At 56.4% G+C, this 20,983-nt stretch overlaps 4 protein-coding genes across 5 annotated transcripts; 2 read left to right on the top strand and 2 right to left on the bottom strand.

The window, feature by feature from the left end:
* Nucleotides 1-1,115: 1,115 nt before the first annotated feature.
* FOSL1 (FOS like 1, AP-1 transcription factor subunit) lies at nt 1,116-6,706 on the top strand. The gene is made up of 4 exons (XM_012778154.2): nt 1,116-1,454; nt 3,691-3,888; nt 5,127-5,234; nt 5,631-6,706. Exons 1-4 carry the CDS (start codon nt 1,353-1,355, stop codon nt 6,039-6,041), a joined length of 819 nt encoding a protein of 272 aa, XP_012633608.1. The 5' UTR covers nt 1,116-1,352; the 3' UTR covers nt 6,042-6,706.
* A 589-nt stretch (nt 6,707-7,295) lies between these two features.
* On the bottom strand, nt 7,296-8,442 carry CCDC85B (coiled-coil domain containing 85B). The gene has a single exon (XM_012778157.3). It carries the CDS (start codon nt 8,159-8,161, stop codon nt 7,553-7,555), a length of 609 nt encoding a protein of 202 aa, XP_012633611.1. The 5' UTR covers nt 8,162-8,442; the 3' UTR covers nt 7,296-7,552.
* A 2,075-nt stretch (nt 8,443-10,517) lies between these two features.
* On the top strand, nt 10,518-14,958 carry FIBP (FGF1 intracellular binding protein). 2 transcript variants are annotated; one of them, XM_012778150.2, is made up of 10 exons: nt 10,518-10,704; nt 10,906-11,104; nt 11,698-11,824; nt 12,675-12,775; nt 13,245-13,378; nt 13,713-13,821; nt 13,900-13,963; nt 14,220-14,306; nt 14,394-14,491; nt 14,833-14,958. In XM_012778150.2, the coding sequence occupies exons 1-10, from the start codon at nt 10,620-10,622 to the stop codon at nt 14,900-14,902; spliced, it is 1,074 nt and encodes a 357-aa protein (XP_012633604.2). In that variant the 5' UTR covers nt 10,518-10,619; the 3' UTR covers nt 14,903-14,958. The 2 variants fall into 2 exon arrangements, with proteins under 2 accessions (XP_012633604.2, XP_012633603.2); XM_012778149.3 differs by having other exon boundaries at nt 13,245-13,399.
* Nucleotides 14,959-15,153: 195 nt separating this feature from the next.
* CTSW (cathepsin W) lies at nt 15,154-18,438 on the bottom strand. The gene is made up of 10 exons (XM_012778143.2): nt 18,352-18,438; nt 18,003-18,087; nt 17,104-17,217; nt 16,559-16,713; nt 16,370-16,466; nt 16,210-16,290; nt 16,003-16,128; nt 15,754-15,818; nt 15,468-15,671; nt 15,154-15,391 (listed from the first exon to the last, which is right to left on the bottom strand). The coding sequence occupies exons 1-10, from the start codon at nt 18,436-18,438 to the stop codon at nt 15,281-15,283; spliced, it is 1,125 nt and encodes a 374-aa protein (XP_012633597.1). The 3' UTR covers nt 15,154-15,280.
* Between the last annotated feature and the right edge of the window lie 2,545 nt (nt 18,439-20,983).

The following is a 20,983-nucleotide window of genomic DNA, read 5'->3' as shown; positions in this document are numbered from 1 at the left end:
AATCAAACGCAGGTACTGATGGAAAAGAAGGAAAGCCCAACCCTCTTTTCTGTTGTTATATAACACTGGCAGCTCCTTTCTCTCGGCCTCAGTTTCTTCATCTATAAAATGGGAGGAAGCAGAAAGGAAGTTTGGGGAGGGTGCTCTCAGCAGTACCCTTTTGCATGCGTGAAAAGGTGTCTGGGCAGCTGTGAGGGCTTTGAAAAATCTTGGCTGAGCCTGGACTTGGAGCTCCCACAGCCCTAACTTGACAACCTGCTTGAACCACTCACTTAGCGACCTTGAACAATTCCTTTCAACAGTTCTTAGCCTCAGTTTCCCCATCTGTAAAATGGGGATGATGATGGTACCTACCTTCCAAGCACATTTGACCATGGCCTCACATCCACGCGGACCTTTGACACAATCTCCAAGCTGGTGACCACAGCTCTGGAAAGGAAGTGACAGTAAAGATGGCATTTGTCAGACCTCAGAATGCGTGTGTCCCACTACAGGCTCTCACTGCCTGTAGGAGCCCTGAATTAAAACTTGCTATGGCTCCTGAGATTATCCTGAGTAACGCAATTACATTGCATTATATTTGTGGGTAGTTCAAAGCATTACCTTGTTTATTGTAAAGATTTTAAATATATCACAATTTTTGTAACCCTGGTTCGAAATTTATTCACTTTTTAGTGACTTGAGGCCTTAAAACAATGCCAGTGGAGGGTCTTCATTCCAGGAAACCTTGGGTGGCACTTGGTATGGTTCCTGGCATGAAATAAGCATTCAGTAAATAATAATAATAACCCGTCACATTTACAATCCACATTACACTTTCCAGGCCGCTTTCACATTCATTTCCAAACCCCCACGCGCAAGGTAGCTATGCGATTATTTCGTCCTGTTTCGCGGAGGCAGAAACGGAGGCCCGCCAGGCGGTGAGGGGTCGGGGCGCGGCCGGCGCGGGCCGGGCCGGGCGGGGCGCGCGGTCCCTCAGGTGGTAAATCCGCGGGGAATCCTCGACTCCACCTGGGCGTGGCGAGGAAGTTGCACCATATATGGGCAGCTACGTCAGAGGGGGCGTGCCGCCGCGGGTGGGGGACGCCGAGTCTGCCCTTTTCCCCACCAAAAGGCGGCTGCCCGGCCGTAGGAGGCGTCGAAAAGTTCGGGACGGACAGGCAAAAGGCGGCGCGTCTGGAGAGGTGGAGCCCTGAGGTGACCGGCGCCGCGGCGAAACGCCCCCACCTCCCGCGGTCGGAGTGGTTCAGCCCGAGAACTTTTCATTCATAAAAAGAAAAGACTCCGCGAGGCGCGCGTGAGTCAGAACCCAAGCTGCCGACGCGGACCCCACCGAGCAGCCAGCCCAGGGCATGTTCCGAGACTTCGGGGAACCCGGACCGAGCTCCGGGGCCGGCAGCGCGTACGGCGGCCCCCCGCAGCCCCCCGCCCCGGCGCAGGCGGCCGCCCAGCAGGTGAGAGGGCCCCCTGGGCGCCCGGGTGGCCAGCGCTAGGGACGCGGGGGTCAGCTCCCGCACGCTCCGGACCCAGGTCTGGGCCGGGCCGAGGACCCTGCCCCCTCTCCGCCGTCCAGGGGCCAGTTTCCCCCACGGCCCAGAGGAAGGCGCGCACCCGGAGGAACAAAGATCTGCGAACGCCCCTCTCTCACCGTCCCCTTCTCCCTGCCTGAAGTGGATCTGTCCCTCCACCTCTGTTACCTTCTTTCTTTCCTCCGGTCCACCGCTAATTTCTGTGTCCCACCTGCCTCAGAAGGGACCCCGGGTGTCTGGGTTAGTCCTGGCACCGACGGATCAGAGGGTCTCTCCATCTCGGGCTAAATTCCTGGGATCCGGAGTCTGGGCTGTGGCTGAAACGTCCCGCCACACGAGGGACGCCGGATCTATTGGGAGAACAGCCCGGCCAGAGTGGGAATCCTCGGCACTGGGACCGTCAGTGTGTCTGTCCTTCTCTACTCCGTCGCCAAGTCCCTATCTCGACACAGTGGAGCCTGGCGGTCCCTGGCCGTGGAACCTGACAGGTTCCCGGAGACTGGCTTTCGACCCCTCTGCCGAACAGGGACCGCGAGGTGCCGGGCCGTGCGCTGGGTAGTGCTGCCGGCAACTCCCGCGCCCCCGCCTCTCCGCACCGAACGGCGCCCACTGCCGGCGGGGGGACCTGAGAGGTTGCAGGTGCCCATTTCCTGTCGAGGGGCTGTGAGCACGTGTCGTCAGGGAGGGAATGAGAGGCGTCCGTTCCGCCGAGTCACGGAGGCTGAGTCACTCGGGGCGCCCCTCCCTTCCTGGCCCCGAGCGGCCCGGACCGGGACAACCTTGGAAGCGGGAGATGCCGCTGGCGGTGCCTCGGCCGGGAACTGGGGTCACTGGGCCGCTGGGTCTGCGGCGCGGAGCCAGGGCCACTGCTGTTGGGACTTGCCTGGGCTTGTGGAGCGCTTCCCGGACTACTGGGCGCCAACACCTGGGGCCCAGCGGTAGAGCTCGAACCCAGTTCTCCTCCCAGAACACTGAGCCCCCACCCAAACCCATTCCTCAGATTTCTGGCTGAAAGAAGATGGTTCCAGGGGCAACGTACTGGGTGGGCGCTTGCCACATCATTTACCGTATTTCATGGAATCTAAGACCTCAGGCTGGGCGCGGTAGCTCCCGCCTGTAATCCTAGCACTCTGGGAGGCCGAGGTGGGAGGATCGCTGGAGATTAGGAGACTAGCCTAAGCAAAAGCGAGACCCCGTCTCCACTAAAAAATAGAAAGAAATTAGCTGGACAACTAAAAATATATAGAAAAAATTAGCCGGGCATGGTGGCGCATGCCTCTAGTCCCAGCTACTCGGGAGGCTGAGGAAGAAGAATTGCTTGAGCCCAGGAGTTTGAGGTTGCTGTGAGCTAGGCTGACGCCACGGCACTCTCACCCAGGCAAAAAACCGAGACTCTGCTCCAAAAAAAAAAAAAAAAAAAAAACCTCATAGATTTTTAAAACCCGCCATTATTTTGTGCCACTATGTATTTTTAAATGAGATGTTGTACTCCTCACCTGTGATAATATTAACAATGAGGAAACTGAGGCACACTGAGGTTAAATAACTTACCCAGGGTCACACAGCCAGTAAGTGGCTGAGCTGAGATTAGAATTGGGACAGTTGGAACGCAGAGCAGTGGCTCTTACCTGCCACATCCCCTCTGTATTGGGCACCCGACACTTACCAGATTTATCACAACATTCTCTCACGTGAGTTCACAGCCTCCTGTAAGCTCGGTGTCGTAATAATCCTTTCTGTGCAGATGGGTGCAGGAGTGGGTAAGAGCCCAGGTGCCTGGGCTCAAATCCCATTTCCTACTTATTGCCTGTGTGTCTGTGGACAACTGTTCTCCTGTCTGAAAATGAAGGTACTATTGTGCCAATTATATGAGTCAGTATTTGTAGAGTTGTTAGAACAGTACTTGGCAATTCATACTTTTAAGGTATTAGCTCTGATGAGGAAACAGAGGCACAGAGAGGTTATGTGACCTGCCCAAAGACACACAGCTATGGAGTAGCAATTTGTCACCAAGCCCAATTCTGACTGTTAAGCTGTGCTATTTCTGGTCTCCAAGAATCAGTATCTACATTGAGGGTGGGCAGCAATGTGGGTTCTGCTTACTGAAAGCCCCTCAATCCCCACAGACCTCATGCCTGGCCTTCCATTTCTTGTCCTTCAGAAGTTCCACTTTGTGCCAAGCATCAACGCTGTGAGTGGCAGTCAGGAGCTGCAGTGGATGGTGCAGCCTCATTTCCTGGGACCCAGCAGCTACCCTAGGCCTCTATCCTACCCCCAGTACAGCCCCCCGCAACCCCGGCCAGGAGTCATCCGGGCCCTGGGGCCGCCTCCAGGGGTACGTCGCCGGCCCTCTGAACAGGTAAGAAACAGAGGCATTGTACTGGGTCCAATTTCCCACAGGTGTGCTAGGGTACAGAGGACAGCTCTTGCTAGAAAGGAGAGCACAGGCTTAGAAGAGGGGAAGGTAGGGCCATTGGTGTCTATTGTCCAAGGCATAAAATGATAGGAACCCCTGGGACGGCCCAGAGAACAAAACAGTCACTTTTGAAGCTTCTATTCAGCAAAAGCTTCCTGGAGAAGGCAGGAAAGATGGGTAGGATTTGCATAGGTAAAGATGAAGGAAAGGACATTCCAGGTGGGGGGGGGGATGGCAAGAATAGAGCTGGAGGTGGGAAGGTGGAAGGTATGTATGTGGAAAGATAAGACGACCTTCGCCGGCTGACATACATGGACAGGGTGGGCTTATGCTGTCTGGGGAGAGAACAGGATTAGAGGGGTCCCTTCAGCTACTCTCTGGGTCTGTTTTATTGTCTCATTTAATCCCCAGAAAAACTCTCTAAGGGAATGTACTCTGGTTTTCCCCATCTTCCAGCCCAGGAAATGAAGGCACAAAGGGGTAGTGACTTGTACAAGTAGTGAGTAATGAGACGGGATGGGCCTTGGCCCCAGGTCTATCCAACTCTGAAGTCTGATCCTAACCATCAAGCCACCCTGTCTCACTGGATCCTAGTTCTTGCTCTGGAACCATAAACAAGTGCATCCTCCCTGGGCTTTAGTTCCTTACATGTAAAATCTATGTAAAGTGCTTAGCTGGCACATAGTGGGTTCCCAGTAAATTGCAACTTATTCAGCAGCATTCATTAGTCCTTCCTAGTGCCCACAGTTCCTGGGGGCAAGAGGAGACTTGGCTATTCAGAGATCCAGAAGAATGAGGGTCCTGCAATAAGGGGTAACCCCACCCCAGGTACTCAGAGGAGGAAAGGCCACTTCTGGCTGGGGAATGAGAAGGCTTCCTGGAGGCAGGATTATTTTGAGTCTTGGGAGATGAGGAGGGTTAAGGTTTGTGGAGGCCATTAAGGGAGAGAAATGAGCACTGAAGCTAGGTGCGAGGAGGGAATTTGACCAAGCTGACTAGTGGTTCAGCCGGGATAACTGGTTGGGGTCACCAGTCCCTAAATCACAGGTTGAGGGGGTCCCGCGCGCTTCTGTGCTTCTGCCAGGGTCCTACCACTGGACCACGCAGGGATGGAGGGTGAGTTCCTGGCAGCTAGTGGCCCAGGGTCTTCCTCACTGCCACCCTCACCCCAAATCTTCCAGATCAGCCCGGAGGAGGAGGAGCGTCGCCGAGTAAGGCGCGAGCGGAACAAGCTGGCTGCGGCCAAGTGCAGAAATCGGAGGAAGGAACTGACCGACTTCCTACAGGCGGTGAGTACCCGCCCGGTGGAGGGCGCCCAGGCCCCGACCCACAGAGCCACAGAGGGACCCCGCCTCCCAGGAATCCGCGGGGTCCCCATGTATGTAGTCCCCACAACACCACCGTGGCTCCCCGTCAGAGGGGCAGTCCTTCCGGGAATAGGTCGAGGAAAAAGCGATTAAAAATTGCCTGCAGCACGTCTCACTCGCTGCAGAGCAGAGCTGAAGCTCGGCCAGCAATCTCCTAGGAGCCGGGACTGATGGGAGTCATGCCCATTTTCTCCCAGGGGCTCATGGGAGTTGCAGTCCAGACTTGCTAAGGATTTCCCACCCCCCACCACAAGCACCACCTGAGGCTATGGGGTATTCAGCCTTCATCTTCCTGACTCCTCTCCTGACCCTCTACAGGAGACTGACAAACTGGAAGACGAGAAATCTGGGCTGCAGCGGGAGATTGAGGAGCTGCAGAAGCAGAAGGAGCGCCTGGAGCTGGTGTTGGAAGCCCACCGACCCATCTGCAAAATCCCAGAAGGAGCCAAGGAGAGGGACACAGGCAATACCAGCAGCACCAACAGCCCGCCAGCCTCCTGCCACCCTGTACCTTGTATCTCCTTGTCCCCAGGTCCTGTGCTTGAACCTGAGGCATTGCACACTCCCACACTCATGACCACACCCTCCCTGACTCCTTTCACCCCTAGTCTGGTCTTCACCTACCCCAGCACCCCTGAGCCCTGTGCCTCGGCTCATCGCAAGAGTAGCAGCAGCAGTGGAGACCCATCCTCTGACCCCTTGGGGTCCCCCACCCTCCTTGCTTTGTGAGGCATCCCAGCCCCATTCCCTGCAGGTGCCCCCTAGCCAACATCTTCTCTTTCTCCATGGGTCCAGCTGGCCTGGACCACATCCCACAGCCAACCCCAGCAGGTTCTTCTCCATTCCTTCAGATGAGACTGGGCAAATTTTGCTTCACAATAGAGCCGGCTTGGGGCCTTCAAAGCTACCCACTGTTTTTCCAGAGCTGGCCTCTCTAGCACAATTTGCACTAAATCAGAGACAAAATATTTCCCGCTTGTGCCAGAGGAATCCTGGCAGCCCAAAGAGACTTTGTAGGTCCCTAGGGGTCCTCTGGAGCCCTAACCCCCTTCAGCCCACCCCCATACTCCACATCACCCTGTTCCTGTGATCTCCCCAACCCTACCCCCAGACCGGAGGTGCCATTCTACCAGCCTAGAACACTAACTCACCCAGCCCCACTGCCAGCAGCAGCAGGTGATTGGACCAGGGCATTCTGCTGGCCCCTCCTCAGTAGCACAGCTGAGGAGGCACCAGAGGCTCCTGTGATGAGCTGACTTGCAGACCCCAGCTCTGAGAAGCCTTTAGCTCCAGAGAATCCAAGCCTTCACAGTGAGGGCAGCTGCTATTTATTTTCCTAAAGAGAGTATTTTTATACAAACCTGCCAAAATGGAATAAAAGGCTTGAAGCTCTGGCCCAGGCATCTCATTAGATCCAGAGGCTAAAGGGAGAACATTTGGAACCAGAAGACCTAGGTTCCGGTCCCAGCTCCACAGACTGACTGCATGACCTTGGACAAATTCTTTGATGTTTTTTGACCTTGATTGTCTTATCTGACAAATGGGGCTACGCTCTGCCTCATCTCTAGGATCGAGAGGAAAGAATGCTCTGGGATACAAGCCAAGAGGATTATCATCCTTCTCCCCATCGGGGCCCACAGCGCTCCTGCATGTGCCACAGGGGGGCACTGTTATGCCCCGTTCCAGCCTCTGAGGAGGCGGACGAGTGGGCTCTAGGCCCCCAACACCTGCTTCCTGCCCCATTGTCTTGGACAGGAAGGAGCCGGGAAGGGAACTGGAGCCACTTTGGGGGCCGGATTACGGCTCGTTCTGGCGCCCGACGGGGGGAGTCAGTGGTTTACCACCATCCCGCATCCCATCCCAGGCTCGAGGTAATGGGGGAGTCGTTAGTTCTGCAGTCCTTCCGATGGGAAGGGTACCCTATCTCAGCGTCCCCACCCTCGACCAAACCCCGACAGTACCAACAGTACCAAACAGACTCTCCCCAGGCTCGGGCTCCGTTTCCGTCCCGGTTTATTAGCCCTCACCCAACCCCCCAGCAAGTCCATCTGCTCCAGCCTCCAGTCCCCCTGCTGCTCCGCCAGCGAGAGCGAGGGGCCCTCCTCGGTTTCAGGATTTCTTAGTCCATGCCAGCGGCCCCTCGTGCTCAGAGAGGAAGGCGTCCAGGTCCCGAGGTTCATCGCAGTCCCAGAGCTCCGGGAGCAATCCGGGTGGGCGTTGGCGTGGAGGAAGCAGCGTCCTCAGTCATCGGGGGAGCAGGCCAGGGGCAACTGATCCGGACTGCCGACGCTGCCGGTGCTGGAGCTTCCATCGCCTAGGTCGCGGGGCCCGCAGGGGGGCAGGGCGAGCTCGGGTGTTGGCCCGGCGCCTGAGCCCCCAGCGCCGCCGGGGCCGCCGCGGGGGCCCCATTCCTCTCCCAGCGCCAGGCAGAGCTCCTTAAGCGCCAGGTTCTCCCGCAGCAGCTCCTCCTGGCGGCCCTCCAGCTCGGCCAGCTTCTGCCAACAGCCGCCCAGGTCCTCGCGCACAGCCCGGGATGCCTGGGTCCCGAAGAGCTGCCACTGGCGCGCGGCGCGCCGCCCGCGCTGGCGCTCCGAGTCCAGGAAGCAGCAGAGGTCGCGCAGCTCGCGGTTCTCTGCCTGCAGGCGCCGGTTGAGCTGCTTGAGCTCGCGGATCTCGCCCAGGTGACCCTGCAGCTGCCGATTCACCTCCTGCATGAGGCGGCCGCGCTGCACCAGAGCCGCCAGGCGCGCCGCCTCCTCTCGCCGTAGGCGCCGCACCAGCTCCTCCTTGCCCAGCGCCGCCATCTCCTCATCCGTCAGCTCCTCCAGGCCTCCTGCCTCGGCCTCCATGGCTGGTCAGGCCGCTGGAGCATCGCCCGCCCGCCGCCGCGGCCCAGGAGCCCCACGTCGGGCCCGGCGCCGCTCAGGCTCGGGCTCCGGCTCCAGCTCCGCGGGCGGCAGGCAGTGGCGAAGGCAGCGTAGGCTGCAGCAGCCACCGGGGGCGGGCACGCGGCGGGGCGCGCGCCGGGGCGGGGCCGCATGACGTTGCGGAGAGACAGCCAGTCCGGGGAGGCCTCCCTGGAAAGGGGCGGGGCCTGAGCACCAGAGCCGGTTCTCGGCCCACTCCGGACCTCAGTGTCTCCGACCCTCGAAAACAATAAACTACGGAGTCATCGTCCTCGGCACCAGTCTCAACCCTCAGATAGGCGCTTCCTACCTCCAAGTTCCAGATCTCCTCATGCTCGAGCCTAGGCCTTTCAGCTCCTCTGAGATCCAGCACTCGGCCGTCGGCCCTTGACTGCTGCCGACCCCCCGACGGAACTCAGGCGGATTCCTTTCCGGCCCCTCTTACTTTTGATCCAACTCGAGAGTCTCGGCTCACTAAGCATGGCTCCTAACTCCTCAGAACCCTGAGTTCAAACGTCCTAGCTCACCATTCGCCTACTCTCCCTCCCAGGAGCCTTTCCTGCCAGTGGGGAGGAAGAGATTCGTTTGTTCAATATACCTTTATTGTGTGCAAGGCCCATGCAGAAATAAATTTGACCAAGATCCTGATCCTGTCCTCACAGAGGCCGCAATCTGGCAGGAGAGATAGGTTGTGTTAAACTACAAGCAAATGAAGGAGAGGAGTACGGTCTGAGATAACCCCAGAAGGTTTTCTAGAAAACGTGATATCTGAGGGGCTCTGGTAGATGCGTATGACTTTGCCAAATAAAGAGCTGTTTCAGGGAGGATAGCATGGTGAAAGACACTGGCACCTGAAAGAGCTGCTTTAGGAACAATGAGGGTAGCTTGATGTTTTTTGCAAGGCAGATGTCTGGAGAAAAGTGGTAAGAGAGGGAGGGAGGCTTCAAGAGCAGGCAGAAGCCAAATTCTTCAGAGGTTTCAATACTAGGCTGGAGCGTTTCCAAAGGCCAGTAAGGATTTTAAGCAGGGGAGTAACATTTTAAAATATGCGTTAGTGCCGGGGGCGGTGGCTCACGCCTGTAATCCTAGCACTCTGGGAGGCCGAGGTGGGCGGATTGCTCGAGGTCAGGAGTTCGAAACCAGCCTGCGCAAGAGAGAGACTCCGTCTCTACTATAAATAGAAAGAAATTAATTAGCCAACTAATATATATAGAAAAAATTAGCTGGGCATGGTGGCGCATGCCTGTAGTCCCAGCTACTCGGGAGGCTGAGGCAGCAGGATCCCTTGAGCCCAGGAGTTTGAGGTTGCTGTGAGCTAGGCTGACGCCACGGCACTCACTCTAGCCTGGGCAACAAAGCGAGACTCTGTCTCAAAAAAAAAAAAAAAGGTAAAAAAAAAAAATATGCGTTAAACAAAATTGTTCAGCCTGCTTTGTGTGGGATGGACCCTGGGAGGAGGGGTTGTAGGCAAGGAGATTAGAAACACTGTGTCAATGATCAAAGAGAGCTATGCAGAAAGACTGCGCTGGGGCGGCGTTGGTGGGAGTGGAGAGGACAAACAGATACTAACATTCAGGAGCTAAATCACCGGAACTGAATGTGGGGAGAGAGGAGTCTGGGAGAATGCTGGTTTCTAGCATGAGAACTGGGTGGATGTTGGGGCTGTCACTGAGATAGGGACGCAGGAAAGAAACAGATTGGGGAGAGCGAGATCTGCCTGGAATACGTTGAGCTTTTGAGGGGCTTATGGGAAAACAGCATGAAGAGTCTGGGCAGACAGGCAGCCCCTCCGGATGCCTTCCAGGCAGAGCTCTGAGGAGCTAAATAAGAGACGTCCTTAGCTAGCGTGGGAGTGGGGTGTGGCTAAAACCATAGTGGGAGCAGGTGCTCCAGGCCCAGAAGTGCTCAATCGCAGGATAGACAGAGGGGCCTCCAGCAAGAGCCCCTGGGAGTCAAGTCATGCATCCCTTTCGCAGAAAAGAGATACAGGCTAGAGCATGAAACCCGTAAGCTTAGTAAACAGGTCAAAGTTGGGAATCTCCGAAAAGAGCAGAGAAGGTGGGAGAAAAACCAGGAGGAAGTGAGGGGAGAGGCTGCTGGGGCAGGGGAGGCACTCCGGATGCCCCTCTGCAAACGGCAGCGGGGGTGGTGTGGGGTAGGCAGGATGGGTGAGCCTGGGACTCCCCCTCCCTGCGGGAGGAGGAGCTACTCCACCGCCCAGGCCTCCGCCTCTTCTCTCACCGCCCCCGCCCCCACACCTCCTCTATCCCGGAAGTGGTCCTTCGCTGAGTCCGGGTGCCCGGAACGGAATCTCAGCGCTCCCGGAAGTGGCCCAGCCGCGGCGCGCCCGGCTCGGGCTGTGCTTGCTCTTGCTCGGGGCGCAGCAGCCCCGGGCGTCGCCATGACCAGTGAACTGGACATCTTCGTGGGGAACACGACCCTTATAGATGAGGATGTATACCGCCTCTGGCTGGATGGTTATTCGGGTCTGTGAGGGGCCGTCTGGGAGAGCCCGTCGGGCGAAGCGGTTGTTTTGGAAGGGAGAGGGGGCGGGGCCAAAACTTGGGCATCCTTTGGGGAAGTGGGCAGGCAGCTGGGAGTAAGGGATGTGTAAGGGTCGGGGCTGGAATCCCTGGAGGGCCTCTGGGTCGGCGGGACGGGTCCTGATGCTAGTGCCCACTCCCCAGTGAGCGATGCGGTGGCCTTGCGGGTGCGTTCGGGAATCCTGGAGCAGACGGGCGCCACGGCAGCGGTGCTGCAAAGTGACACCATGGACCACTACCGTACCTTCCACATGCTGGAGCGTCTGCTGCATGCACCACCCAAGTTACTGCACCAGCTCATCTTCCAAATCCCGCCCTCCCGGCAGGCGCTGCTCATCGAGAGGTGCTCACCTGGTGGGATGGTGGAGATGCCAACCATTCTGACTGTATACCCATTTTGCAGACCAAAACCGAGGCTCAGGGAGGGACAGGACTTACCCAGGCACTCAGAAAGTGGAAAGCAGAAGGGGCCAGACCCAGGCCCGGCCAGGTTCCCCTTCCCCTTCTTTGTTTGTTTTTTTGTTTTTGTTTTTGTTTTGTTTTGTTTTCTTTTCTTTTTTTTTTTTTTGAGACAGAGTCTCCCTTTGTTGCCCAGGCTAGAGTGAGTGCTGTGGCGTCAGCCTAGCTCACAGCAACCTCAGACTCCTGGGCTCAAGCAATCCTCCTGCCTAAGCCTCCCGAGTAGCTGGGACTATAGGCATGCGCCACCATGCCCGGCTAATTTTTTCTATATATATTAGTTGGCTAATTAATTTCTTTCTATTTATAGTAGAGACGGGGTCTCACTCTTGCTCAGGCTGGTTTTGAACTCCTGACCTCGAGCAATCCACCGGCCTCGGCCTCCCAGAGTGCTAGGATTACAGGCGTGAGCCACCACGCCTGGCCTCCCCTTCCCTTTCTTTATGAAGGGTCAGTGGTGTCCTCTGCCTCCACAAGGTACTACGCCTTTGACGAGGCCTTTGTTCGAGAGGTGCTGGGCAAGAAGCTGTCCAAGGGCACCAAGAAAGACCTGGACGACATCAGCGCCAAAACAGGCATCACCCTCAAGAGCTGCCGGAGACAGGTGGGCACTCCACCCACACACACACAGACCCCATTTACAGTCCACCCTTTCGCTCCATCCGTTTGGCCACTGCCTCAGCTCCAGCCTCTGATCGTGGCAGCATCTTCATACCTAGTCTCTTCTCCCCACTTTTTGCCCCTTCTAAGCCATCACCGGCTCTGTGGCCAGAGTGGTCTTTCAGAAGCCCAGATCTGACCATGGCTTTCCTTGCTCATAAACTTTCATTGGCTCCCATTTCCTCCTGGATAGCAGCTGCACTCCTTGGCCTTGACCTTCAGACTGTCCCTGCAGACCTCTTTAGGCTTACATTTCTCTAGCCCCAGGCTTTCTTTGACTCATGTTGCTCCTACCTGGAGAGTACTGTTCTTGGCCATATCTGCCCCTTGTAATCTAAGGCAGGAGGTGAGACGCCAGGTTCTCTATAAGCCTTTTTGGTGGTGCCAAGGAGAAGTAACCCTTCTGGGCCTTTGATGCCTTTCTTCTGTGTCTCCTGTGAGCTCCCCATGGATGGATTAGCATTTGCTCATTTTTGAGTCCCTGAAGCTTAGCCAGGAGAGTCAGTTCCAGCTCAAGCTCTTGAAGATCCGGAGAGCATGATGCAAAAATGGGGTTGCATTTAAGATAGGGATGGAGTGAGCAAACCTTTATCCAAGGCAAGATGGCAAAAGCTGATAAACATCTGTTGAATTGATAACAGGTACTAATAACTAATAGTTGGTTGAGGGAAGAACAAGTGCTAAATCAGCATCTGCTGACTGGATAGGCAGATAAGTGAGAGAGGGATGTTCAATAAACAATTTACTGTGTGAGCACCCTCTGACCAGTTCTTCCCTCTCTAACTGCCCTGCAGTTTGACAACTTCAAGCGAGTCTTCAAGGTGGTGGAAGAAATGCGGGGCTCCCTGGTGGATAACATTCAGCAACACTTCCTGCTCTCCGACCGGTTGGCCAGGTGAATGGCCAGCCATCTCCCCCTTTCACACTCCATCCCTGGGCCCTGAGGCTGGTCCACTTTCTCCACTACAATCCTTTTGACCTCCTGGCCATGCTGGGGGTATGGTTATCTCATTTCTAGTCTGTACTTTGAATCAGACTGACCTGGGTTCAAATCCCAGTCCAGCCATTTCCAGTTGGACTATTGTGAGGTGCCACCTATAAAGCCCATGGCATAACCTCTGGCATTTAGGAAGTACTCAGTATTACTTGTGTGATCTCCCACTGTATCCCTTAGGAAACTTGGGCTGGAAACTTCTCTTTGCACAGATGGGGAGGCCCATAGAGAAGGGACTTGAGACACATCACACTGTGACCTAGGGCAGAGAGAGGCCAGGACTCAAAAGCCCAGCTGAGGGTGCAGGGTGGGAGCTGTTTGCTAAGAAGGAATTTTAAGACCTGAGAGGACCCCCATCCCCTCCCTGCAGGGACTATGCAGCCATCGTTTTCTTTGCCAACAACCGCTTTGAGACAGGGAAAAAAAAACTGCAGTATCTGAGCTTTGGCGACTTTGCCTTCTGTGCTGAGCTCATGATCCAGAACTGGACCCTTGGAGCCGTCGGTGAGGCCCCCACTGACCCAGGTGCCCGGACGCCTCCCCATCCTCTCAGGGCCTGGTTCCCTCCTAGCATTTCCTCCTGTGGGCCCCCAGTTCCCAGCGTCTTTTCTGGTCAGGGCCCCCACCCAGGCCACCTTTGCTTGTAGTCCATTTTCCCACACACACCTGTCTTCAGACAAAGGGCTCATTGCCTGGGGCATGTCACTCCACCTGTCTGTTTCCTCTGTTTCCTCTTCTGTCCCATGGGGTGCAATGACGTGGCAGGTGAGGAAGGCTCAGGGTGTCATAGGAGTGGTTTCTGTCACTCACCCCAACTCCCTTCATGGGCCTCCCTCAGACTCCCAGATGGATGACATGGACATGGACTTAGACAAGGAGTTTCTCCAGGACTTGAAGGAGCTCAAGGTGCTAGTGGCTGACAAGGACCTTCTGGACCTGCACAAGAGGTGACCTTGGGGGATCCATAGGGCAGGGCTTGACGTAGGGGCTCGGCTGGCTCTAGGCGTGACCCTGTATCCCTGCAGCTTGGTGTGCACTGCTCTCCGGGGAAAGCTTGGCGTCTTCTCTGAGATGGAAGCCAACTTCAAGGTCTGTGGCCCCATCCAGCCTCTGTCCCTTGGGCACCTTCAGCCTCCAGTGCACTACCCTTGCCAGGCATCTCTGCGCCTGCCCGAGGTTGACCGGCAGGTGGCGCTGCCGCACTCTGCCGGCCTGTGAGGGGGAACCGGCTCATAAACGACGGGGACTTGGTTGATTGAGGGAGGCTGATAGATTTGGGGAGGAGCTTGTCCCTCCCCCAGCTTCTGGGGCAGAAGGCAGAACTCCCAGGATCCCTGCCTCACAGAACCTGTCCCGGGGGCTGGTGAATGTAGCTGCCAAGCTGACCCACAATAAGGATGTCAGAGACCTGTTTGTGGACCTCGTAGAGAAGGTGAGTTGTGCTGCCCTTGGCCCCTGTGATCCCCAGCCTGACTGTCCCCAGGCTGTACTGGTGCTAAGTAATCCCTTGGTCCCACAGTTCGTGGAACCCTGCCGCTCTGACCACTGGCCACTGAATGACGTGCGGCTCTTCCTGAATCAGTATTCAGCATCTGTCCATTCCCTGGACGGCTTCCGGTGAGAGACACTGTTCTCCTCTCCAGCTTGGCCTTGACCCAGCCAGCCACCTGCCGGGTCTAGCCCTCCTGCAGGCTCAGGGCTGCCCATTCTGGTATGCTGGGGGTGGAAGTCTCTGTGGACCCAAGTCCTGGCTTAGAAGCTGTGTGACCTTGGGCAGGTTACTTAACCTCTCTATGCCTCAGTTTCCTCATATGTGAACTGGGGATAATAATTAGAAGAATCATAAGAATTTTATGAGGACTACATGAATTCAGCTATAGAAGGCACTGAGAGCAGTGTCTCAGATGTGCTGAGTATGGAGTAACGAGCAGCTGTCACAGTTACTATTGTCATTACAGGCACCAGGCCCTCTGGGACCGCTACATGGGCACCCTCCGTGGCTGCCTCCTGCGCCTCTATCATGACTGAGGCCCCTCTCCCACTGCCCTGCCCGTGCTGACAATAAAGCTGCCATGAGTTTGGAAGATGATCCTGTCTGCAGAGGGGAGGAGCCCGTGGGGGTGTACCAGGTGTGCACGTGTGTGTCTCTGAGTGCCCTGGTGTCCGTGTAGAAGGATGTATGTGTACGTCCGCCCCGCGGGGACTGAGACAGACCAGGGAATGGTGTCTGCGCTCGACCCATCCAGCATCTCCCCTTCCCAGTTGAGTCCACTCAGAAACCAGGGGTCTCATCTGGGTTTATTCAGCCATATTGAGAAGATTGGGAGCATGGGCAAAACCTTGTGGCAGGGCTGACGAAGCAGCGGCAGGCATAGTAGGAGATAGCTGTGGGGAGGCTCGGTGGGCTCAGGGGGGACAGGAGACCTGGCGTTTTCTAACTGGTTGGCCCACACGGGCAGTGAGTGGGTACTTGGTGATACCGCAAGTGTTGTTCCCCCGGTGCAGCCGGAAATAGCCCTAGGAAGTTAGGGGACATCAGGGCTGGAAGGTGGGGAGAGGCCAGTTCTGCCCTTCCCCAGTAGGTAACACTCACCTTCTCTCCCCAGTGGGCCCCCCAGGAGTTTTTTAGGATCCAGTATGGGATGGAGCGGCGAGGGCGCGACTGGGGCGAGACTGTCTCTGCCCATATCCCCTCCTCTTGCTTGTCCCTACCAAAACCCACCAGCAGGACAGAATGATCCACATGCTGGGGGTTACAGGTGGTGGGTGTGGCCTTGATCACACCTTTCTGGTAATGCTGCAGGGCGTGGGGACAGAGGAGCTGAGTCAGGGGCCAACTCCCCTGTGTGCTCCTCCCCACATTCCCTACCTCATCTTACCTTCAGTAGCTTCATGTTGATGGTCACGGTAATGGGGCCGTGGGTGGCCAGGTACTGGGCAATTCCTGGGGTAGAAGGTGCCATCAGGCCCTGCCTGCCCTGTGGCCCCTGCTCTTGGCACATGGTGTGTCAGTCTGCCCCCCTTCCCCCTACCCCTTCCCTCAACCCCCCATCTCTATATAGACACGTGTCTGCCCCGCCCCGATGTCTGTTCCCATCACGCCCCCCCATGTGTCTCCCCTGCCGCACTCTGCTCGTTGTCCTGCAGCATGATGAAATCCTGGATCCAGGCCACCTTCTTGTACTTCTTGGCCTGGCACCTGTGGGTTTTGACGTGGCCCTGGAACGGGTAGTCCTTTGCACTAGCCAGCCCGCCTGGAGATAAGCAGGATGAGGGAGGAGGCTCGCTGCTGAGCACCCCCACCCCTGCAGCTGCCCAGAGCTGCGTGTACTCACTGTTGTTGAGGACAGTTATAAACGCGTCCCAGACGAAGCCACCCTGGCAGCCATCCCCACAGCGGCCACAGTCGAGCAGCTCTGGTGTAAGAAGGGACAGTATGGGAGAATGGGGCCTAGTCCTCCCCCGCATCCCACACGTGTCCTTGCCCAGCCCTACCCTGCACAGAGACTTCCACAGGGGTTTTGTATGTGATGCCCCACAGGGCCTCGATGTTGCCCGCTGCCGCCATGGCCCAGCAGCAGTTGCAGTGTTTCTAGTGAACAAGAGGGTGAGGGCAGGTAAGGTGCAGGCCATACCCACCACCTCCCACCACTTGGCAGGATTGGGCTGGGCTGGGGCAGGCACCTGGTCCTGGATGGGTGAGATGATGTTTGCCATGTTCCGCCAGTCACAGGTCGGGGGCACTGGCTCCCCCTGCTCTTCAGATCCTACCTTTCTGCCCACACTGGGCACCTTTCCAGCTGCCCTCTGATGGCCATAGACACGGCCAAACTCCTCCTCTGGGGGACAGACAGAGACACCAAGGTTACAGTTTTGGCCCCTTCTTCCTATTCTACCTCTCCCACTCCAACCATCCACATCCTATTTGGGTCCCTATAATATCTTGGGTGGCAGAAAGGCAAAGATACCAAGGCCTAAAGAGGGGTCAAGTTCCTTGCTGGGGGCCATCCCCTCTACCTGCTGCCCTTGCCCCTGAGCTGGGCTGGGACACAGGTCTGCAGTGTTTCTGCCCCTGTGGTTGGCTGTTTGGGGTAAGCACCCGGGCCTCTGGTTCTCAGGGTCCCTCCCTGGACAGTGAAAGTAGAAAGTCTGCATGGTCTGTCTGCCAGCATCCCTGCAGGAGACTCTGCTTCCCCACCCACCCTATGGGCCAGGAGCGTCTCTGGTACCTGTGAGGTCACTGAATGGAGTCACCCCAAACTCAGCTGTGCCCAAGTCCTCCTCCTGCAGCTGTTGAGCCCGGGCCAGGTTGTGGGCAAAGATGTCCAGGCGGCGAGCATGCTCTGGACCAAGAGGGAATCTTCTTAGGCCAGCTCCCAGGCCCCCAGGGACAGGAAGTTGCCAGTGGCTGCTCATCCTCCCTCCCACCCACCCAAGTGGGCTCCGTTCTTGTAGCCACAAGGCCCTACACAAACACCTATGCCAAGGAAGTGGTTATGCAGCTGACCAATAGTTAGGTTTTCCGCAGAGGCAACAAGTGTTACATCTCGGCCCACCCTAACATAAGAGTGTAGAAAAGCCAAGCAAGGGGTCCGGAGACAGAGTGACTCAGAAAGGAAAGGCAGGTGGCTGCAGACTGGCAGCCCACCTCTGCCTTCTCACACCTCTGACCACAGGTGGAGAGGATGGGACACAGGCAGCTTGCCCTAAAAGGTGCCTGTAGGCCAGCCCCTACAGAAGAGAAGTTGCAGGTCTGGCAGTTCATGGGGGTAGAGAGGGAGCCCCCAACTTGGGAACAAAATGAGTATCTTGGGTGTTTGCTGAATAAACACATGACTAGATGGTGGTCCCCCACCCACTGTCTGGAATCAGGGGAGCGGCTGTGGGGCCAAGGGACCCTCTAGGACTAGGGCAGGCTCCCAACAGCTGCCCCTTGCCCTCCAGGTTCCTAGCAAAGAATGATCTGTCCCCCCACATGCATTTGGGAAACCAGGGAGTGCACCCCCAGCCCTGCCAAGGTCCTGTTGAGTTGCCTTGGCCAAAATGATTCCCCACCCTGAGCCTCGATTTCTTCATCTATTAAATGTGGGGAGGGGGCCAAACTGGAGACATAAGTGCCCCACGATACCTGCTGGGTTGGAGTAACTCCGGTTGAACTGGACCTGGAACAACTTGAAGACCTCTTTCAGCTCCAGCGGCCGGGGACCTGGGTCCTGGCAAGGAACCAAGGGTGGAAAGGGGGCAGTGGGTGGAGGAATCATTGCTGGGACCCCAGTTAGCTCCCAGCCATGCCAGGACTGGGCTAGGGAGTCAGCCTTCTCTCCCCATGTGGGCTTGGGCACGTCACCCACCTTTCCAGCCTCAGTCTCCAGCCTCCCTCTAAGAAATGGGAATGACTAGACAATTGTTGTGAGGGGTGACTCCAGCCATGGGACTGGCAGAGGTGAGGGTATTGGGGGTGGGTTGACAGCACTTACCTGGACCCTAAGGGAGCCCCTGATGCCTTGGGCTAGGCCTGCCACGAACAGGGCCAGCAGGCAGGAGAGGGGAGCAGTTCGTGTCATGGTGGTGCAGCCCTAGTACCAGCGGCAGGAAGTTGTGCAGATCAAGCTGGAGGGGGAGAGGGCGGAGCTGGGAGAACTACAAAGGGGGAACCAGGCTTGGGAGGGGGACCACTAGAGCACTTGGGCTGCCTCAGGCTTTCATCCGCCTCACCTGCCTGCCTGCCTATTCCCCACCCGGCTTCTTTTTCTCAATTCAACAGAGGCTCTAGGCCCACACTGTTCTGGCAATTCCCGGGATACAGAGATGAATCTGTCCTTAAGGGATAGATAGGAGGAGATAGATCTGAAGAGGACAGTGACAATATACAGACATCAGTGCCATTACAGAGAAGCCCAGGGGCTTTAGGAGCCACAGGCCCCTGATGACTAGGTGGGATGGAAGATAGTCAGTGCCCTCTGGGGAACTGCACTTGCTCATCCTGTGAAGCTCAGCTCAACAGCCACCTCCCTCAGGAAGTCTTCCCTGCTCCCCCAGCCTCTGGTGTAACCTCTCATAGCCCCTCCACCCCTGCTGTACCTGTGCCCACCCGCGTGGCATCTGCCTCCTCACCATGCCAGAGGCGTCTGATTCACCTGTGTCCTCAGTGCCCAGGCCAGGGCCAGGCATGGAGTGGGCTTGATGGGTGTTTATTGACTAGACATTGTTTGCCATGGGTTTTAAACAGGAAAGTGCAGGGGCTAGGAGACATTAAGTAGCAGCTACTGCCTCATGTTCCACATCCCTGCCAGTCTGGGGAGGAGGAGGCAGAAAGCTAACAGAGTGGGTGTCACAGACAGAGCAAGGCCAAAGCCTATGAGGTCAAGGGCTGGGTGGCGCGTTAACATCTGTTACTGCTGCCTCAGTCCTTAAGGGGTCCTTGGGCTGGGGCCTCCTGGATGGGCCCCCAGGCTGAGAACCTGTGCCCAAGACCAAAGAGGAGTGTGAAAAGCTGGCTTTCTAGGGCTCCACTGGGGTGGAAGGAGGAGGGGAAGAGAGGAGGGCTCTGATCCGGGGGTTTATTCATTTATGTACTCACTGCCTCATCTCATTATCACTTTTCCCAGGGTTGTGAGGCTCCATTTGGCTCCATTTTGTTCCCCTCCCCCAGATGGGAATCCAATGGACTCCTGTTTGAAGAGTGGTGCTACCTTTGTTAAAATGCAGTGCTCAGGGCTGGGCACGGTGGCTCACTCCTGTAATCCTAGCACTCTGGGAGGCCGAGGCAAGTGGATTGTTCAAGGTCAGGAGTTCAAAACCAGCCTGAGCAAGAGTGAGACCCCGTCTCTACTATAAATAGAAAGAAATTAATTGGCAACTAATATATATAGAAAAAATTAGCCGGGCATGGTGGTGCATGCCTGTAGTCCCAGCTACTCGGGAGGCTGAGGCAGGAGGATCGCTTAAGCCCAGGAGTTTGAGGTTGCTGTGAGCTAGGCTGACGCCATGGCACTCACTCTAGCCTGGGCAACAAAGGGAGACTCTGTCTCAAAAAAAAAAAAAAAAAATGCAGTGCTCAGGCTGTCCCCAGAGTGGTGGTTTGCCCTGTGGTTCTGGAGCCCAGTTATGGGCCTGAGGCTGGTCTTGTCATGTGTATGACCTATGAGTACAGCCCCAAGTCAGCCCTCAGAGCTGGAGGTCCCAGTGTGGGCACCAAAAGGGGGTGGCATACAACCTACCCGTTGTGGTAGCAGGGATGTAGGAGGCTAGGAGGGGGAGGGACTGAGGGTGTGGGCTGAGTGGCCCTCCTCTTTGATCCTTTCCTTCTCTATCTTGAATGGAGCTCCATGAGGCCAGGAGGTTTTGCTCTGTGTTGATCAGTGCCATGTCTCCTAGCATAGCATCTGGTCCACAGTGGCCTCACTTATCATATATTTCTTGAATGAATGAATGAAATCCCCCCACTTGCTCATTCATTCATTCATCCACTTGTTCATGGTGCAGATCCTGGCTGGCGGCCAGTGAGGGCTGCACTGTGTGGGCTCAGGGGTCTCAATGCCTGGGTGGAAGCTCCTACTTGGTAGGAGCGAGACACTGACCAAAATAACCTCTAAGAAGGACCCAAGGCAGAGCGGGTGGGGGCAGGGAAAGTCTGTGGGATGGCAGAGGTTGGGAGAGCTGTTCTGAGGAGGCACCTCCAAGTGGCAGGCTCACTTGGGCCTAATAGTGCAAAGACGGAGGTTCAGGTCCAAGTTTAAGTCATCAACTGTACATTAAGTCATTCCCCTCTGGGCCTTGGTCCCTCAACTCTAATTGGCCATGATAATTCTTGTGGTGGGGCTTGAGTGGAATGACTTATTGGAGCACCCACCAGCCTGGCTGGCACAGAGTGGAGGTTCATATGGTGGGTCTTCAATACTCTTTATATGGGGCAAAGAGCCCAGAGAGTCTTGGAGTCAGCGGGTCATGAGTTCAAATCCTGCCCTCACTACTCTGGTTACACTTGGGACAAATCTTTTAGCCTCCCTCATCTGTAAAATGGGGTGCTAGCAGCACCCTTTCCCCGCCTTGGGAGGAGGATTGCACGAGGCCCATGCCAGTGCCTAGAACATTTAGATCTTAATGATT

The sequence above is a fragment of the Microcebus murinus genome, chromosome 4 (genome assembly GCF_040939455.1).
Source record: "Microcebus murinus isolate Inina chromosome 4, M.murinus_Inina_mat1.0, whole genome shotgun sequence".
Lineage (NCBI taxonomy): Eukaryota > Metazoa > Chordata > Mammalia > Primates > Cheirogaleidae > Microcebus > Microcebus murinus.
The sequence above is the reverse complement of the archived record's forward strand: the minus strand, read 5'-3'. Positions and strand labels throughout refer to the sequence as shown.

Bases quoted from the DNA above. Each gene is read 5' to 3' on its own strand.
- FIBP (XM_012778149.3), top strand. From the start codon at position 10,620: ATGACCAGTGAACTGGACATCTTCGTGGGGAACACGACCCTTATAGAT. The intron at 10,705-10,905 runs GTCTGTGAGGGG...CCCACTCCCCAG, and splicing joins CTGGCTGGATGGTTATTCGG to TGAGCGATGCGGTGGCCTTG. The intron at 13,400-13,712 runs GTGCCCGGACGC...GGCCTCCCTCAG, and splicing joins TGAGGCCCCCACTGACCCAG to ACTCCCAGATGGATGACATG.
- CTSW (XM_012778143.2), bottom strand. From the start codon at position 18,438: ATGACACGAACTGCTCCCCTCTCCTGCCTGCTGGCCCTGTTCGTGGCA. The intron at 18,088-18,351 runs GTAAGTGCTGTC...GTTCCTTGCCAG, and splicing joins GGGGCTCCCTTAGGGTCCAG to GACCCAGGTCCCCGGCCGCT. The intron at 15,672-15,753 runs GTAAGATGAGGT...CACGCCCTGCAG, and splicing joins TCAACATGAAGCTACTGAAG to CATTACCAGAAAGGTGTGAT.
- CCDC85B (XM_012778157.3), bottom strand. From the start codon at position 8,161: ATGGAGGCCGAGGCAGGAGGCCTGGAGGAGCTGACGGATGAGGAGATG.
- FOSL1 (XM_012778154.2), top strand. From the start codon at position 1,353: ATGTTCCGAGACTTCGGGGAACCCGGACCGAGCTCCGGGGCCGGCAGC. The intron at 1,455-3,690 runs GTGAGAGGGCCC...CTTGTCCTTCAG, and splicing joins CGCAGGCGGCCGCCCAGCAG to AAGTTCCACTTTGTGCCAAG. The intron at 3,889-5,126 runs GTAAGAAACAGA...CAAATCTTCCAG, and splicing joins GTCGCCGGCCCTCTGAACAG to ATCAGCCCGGAGGAGGAGGA.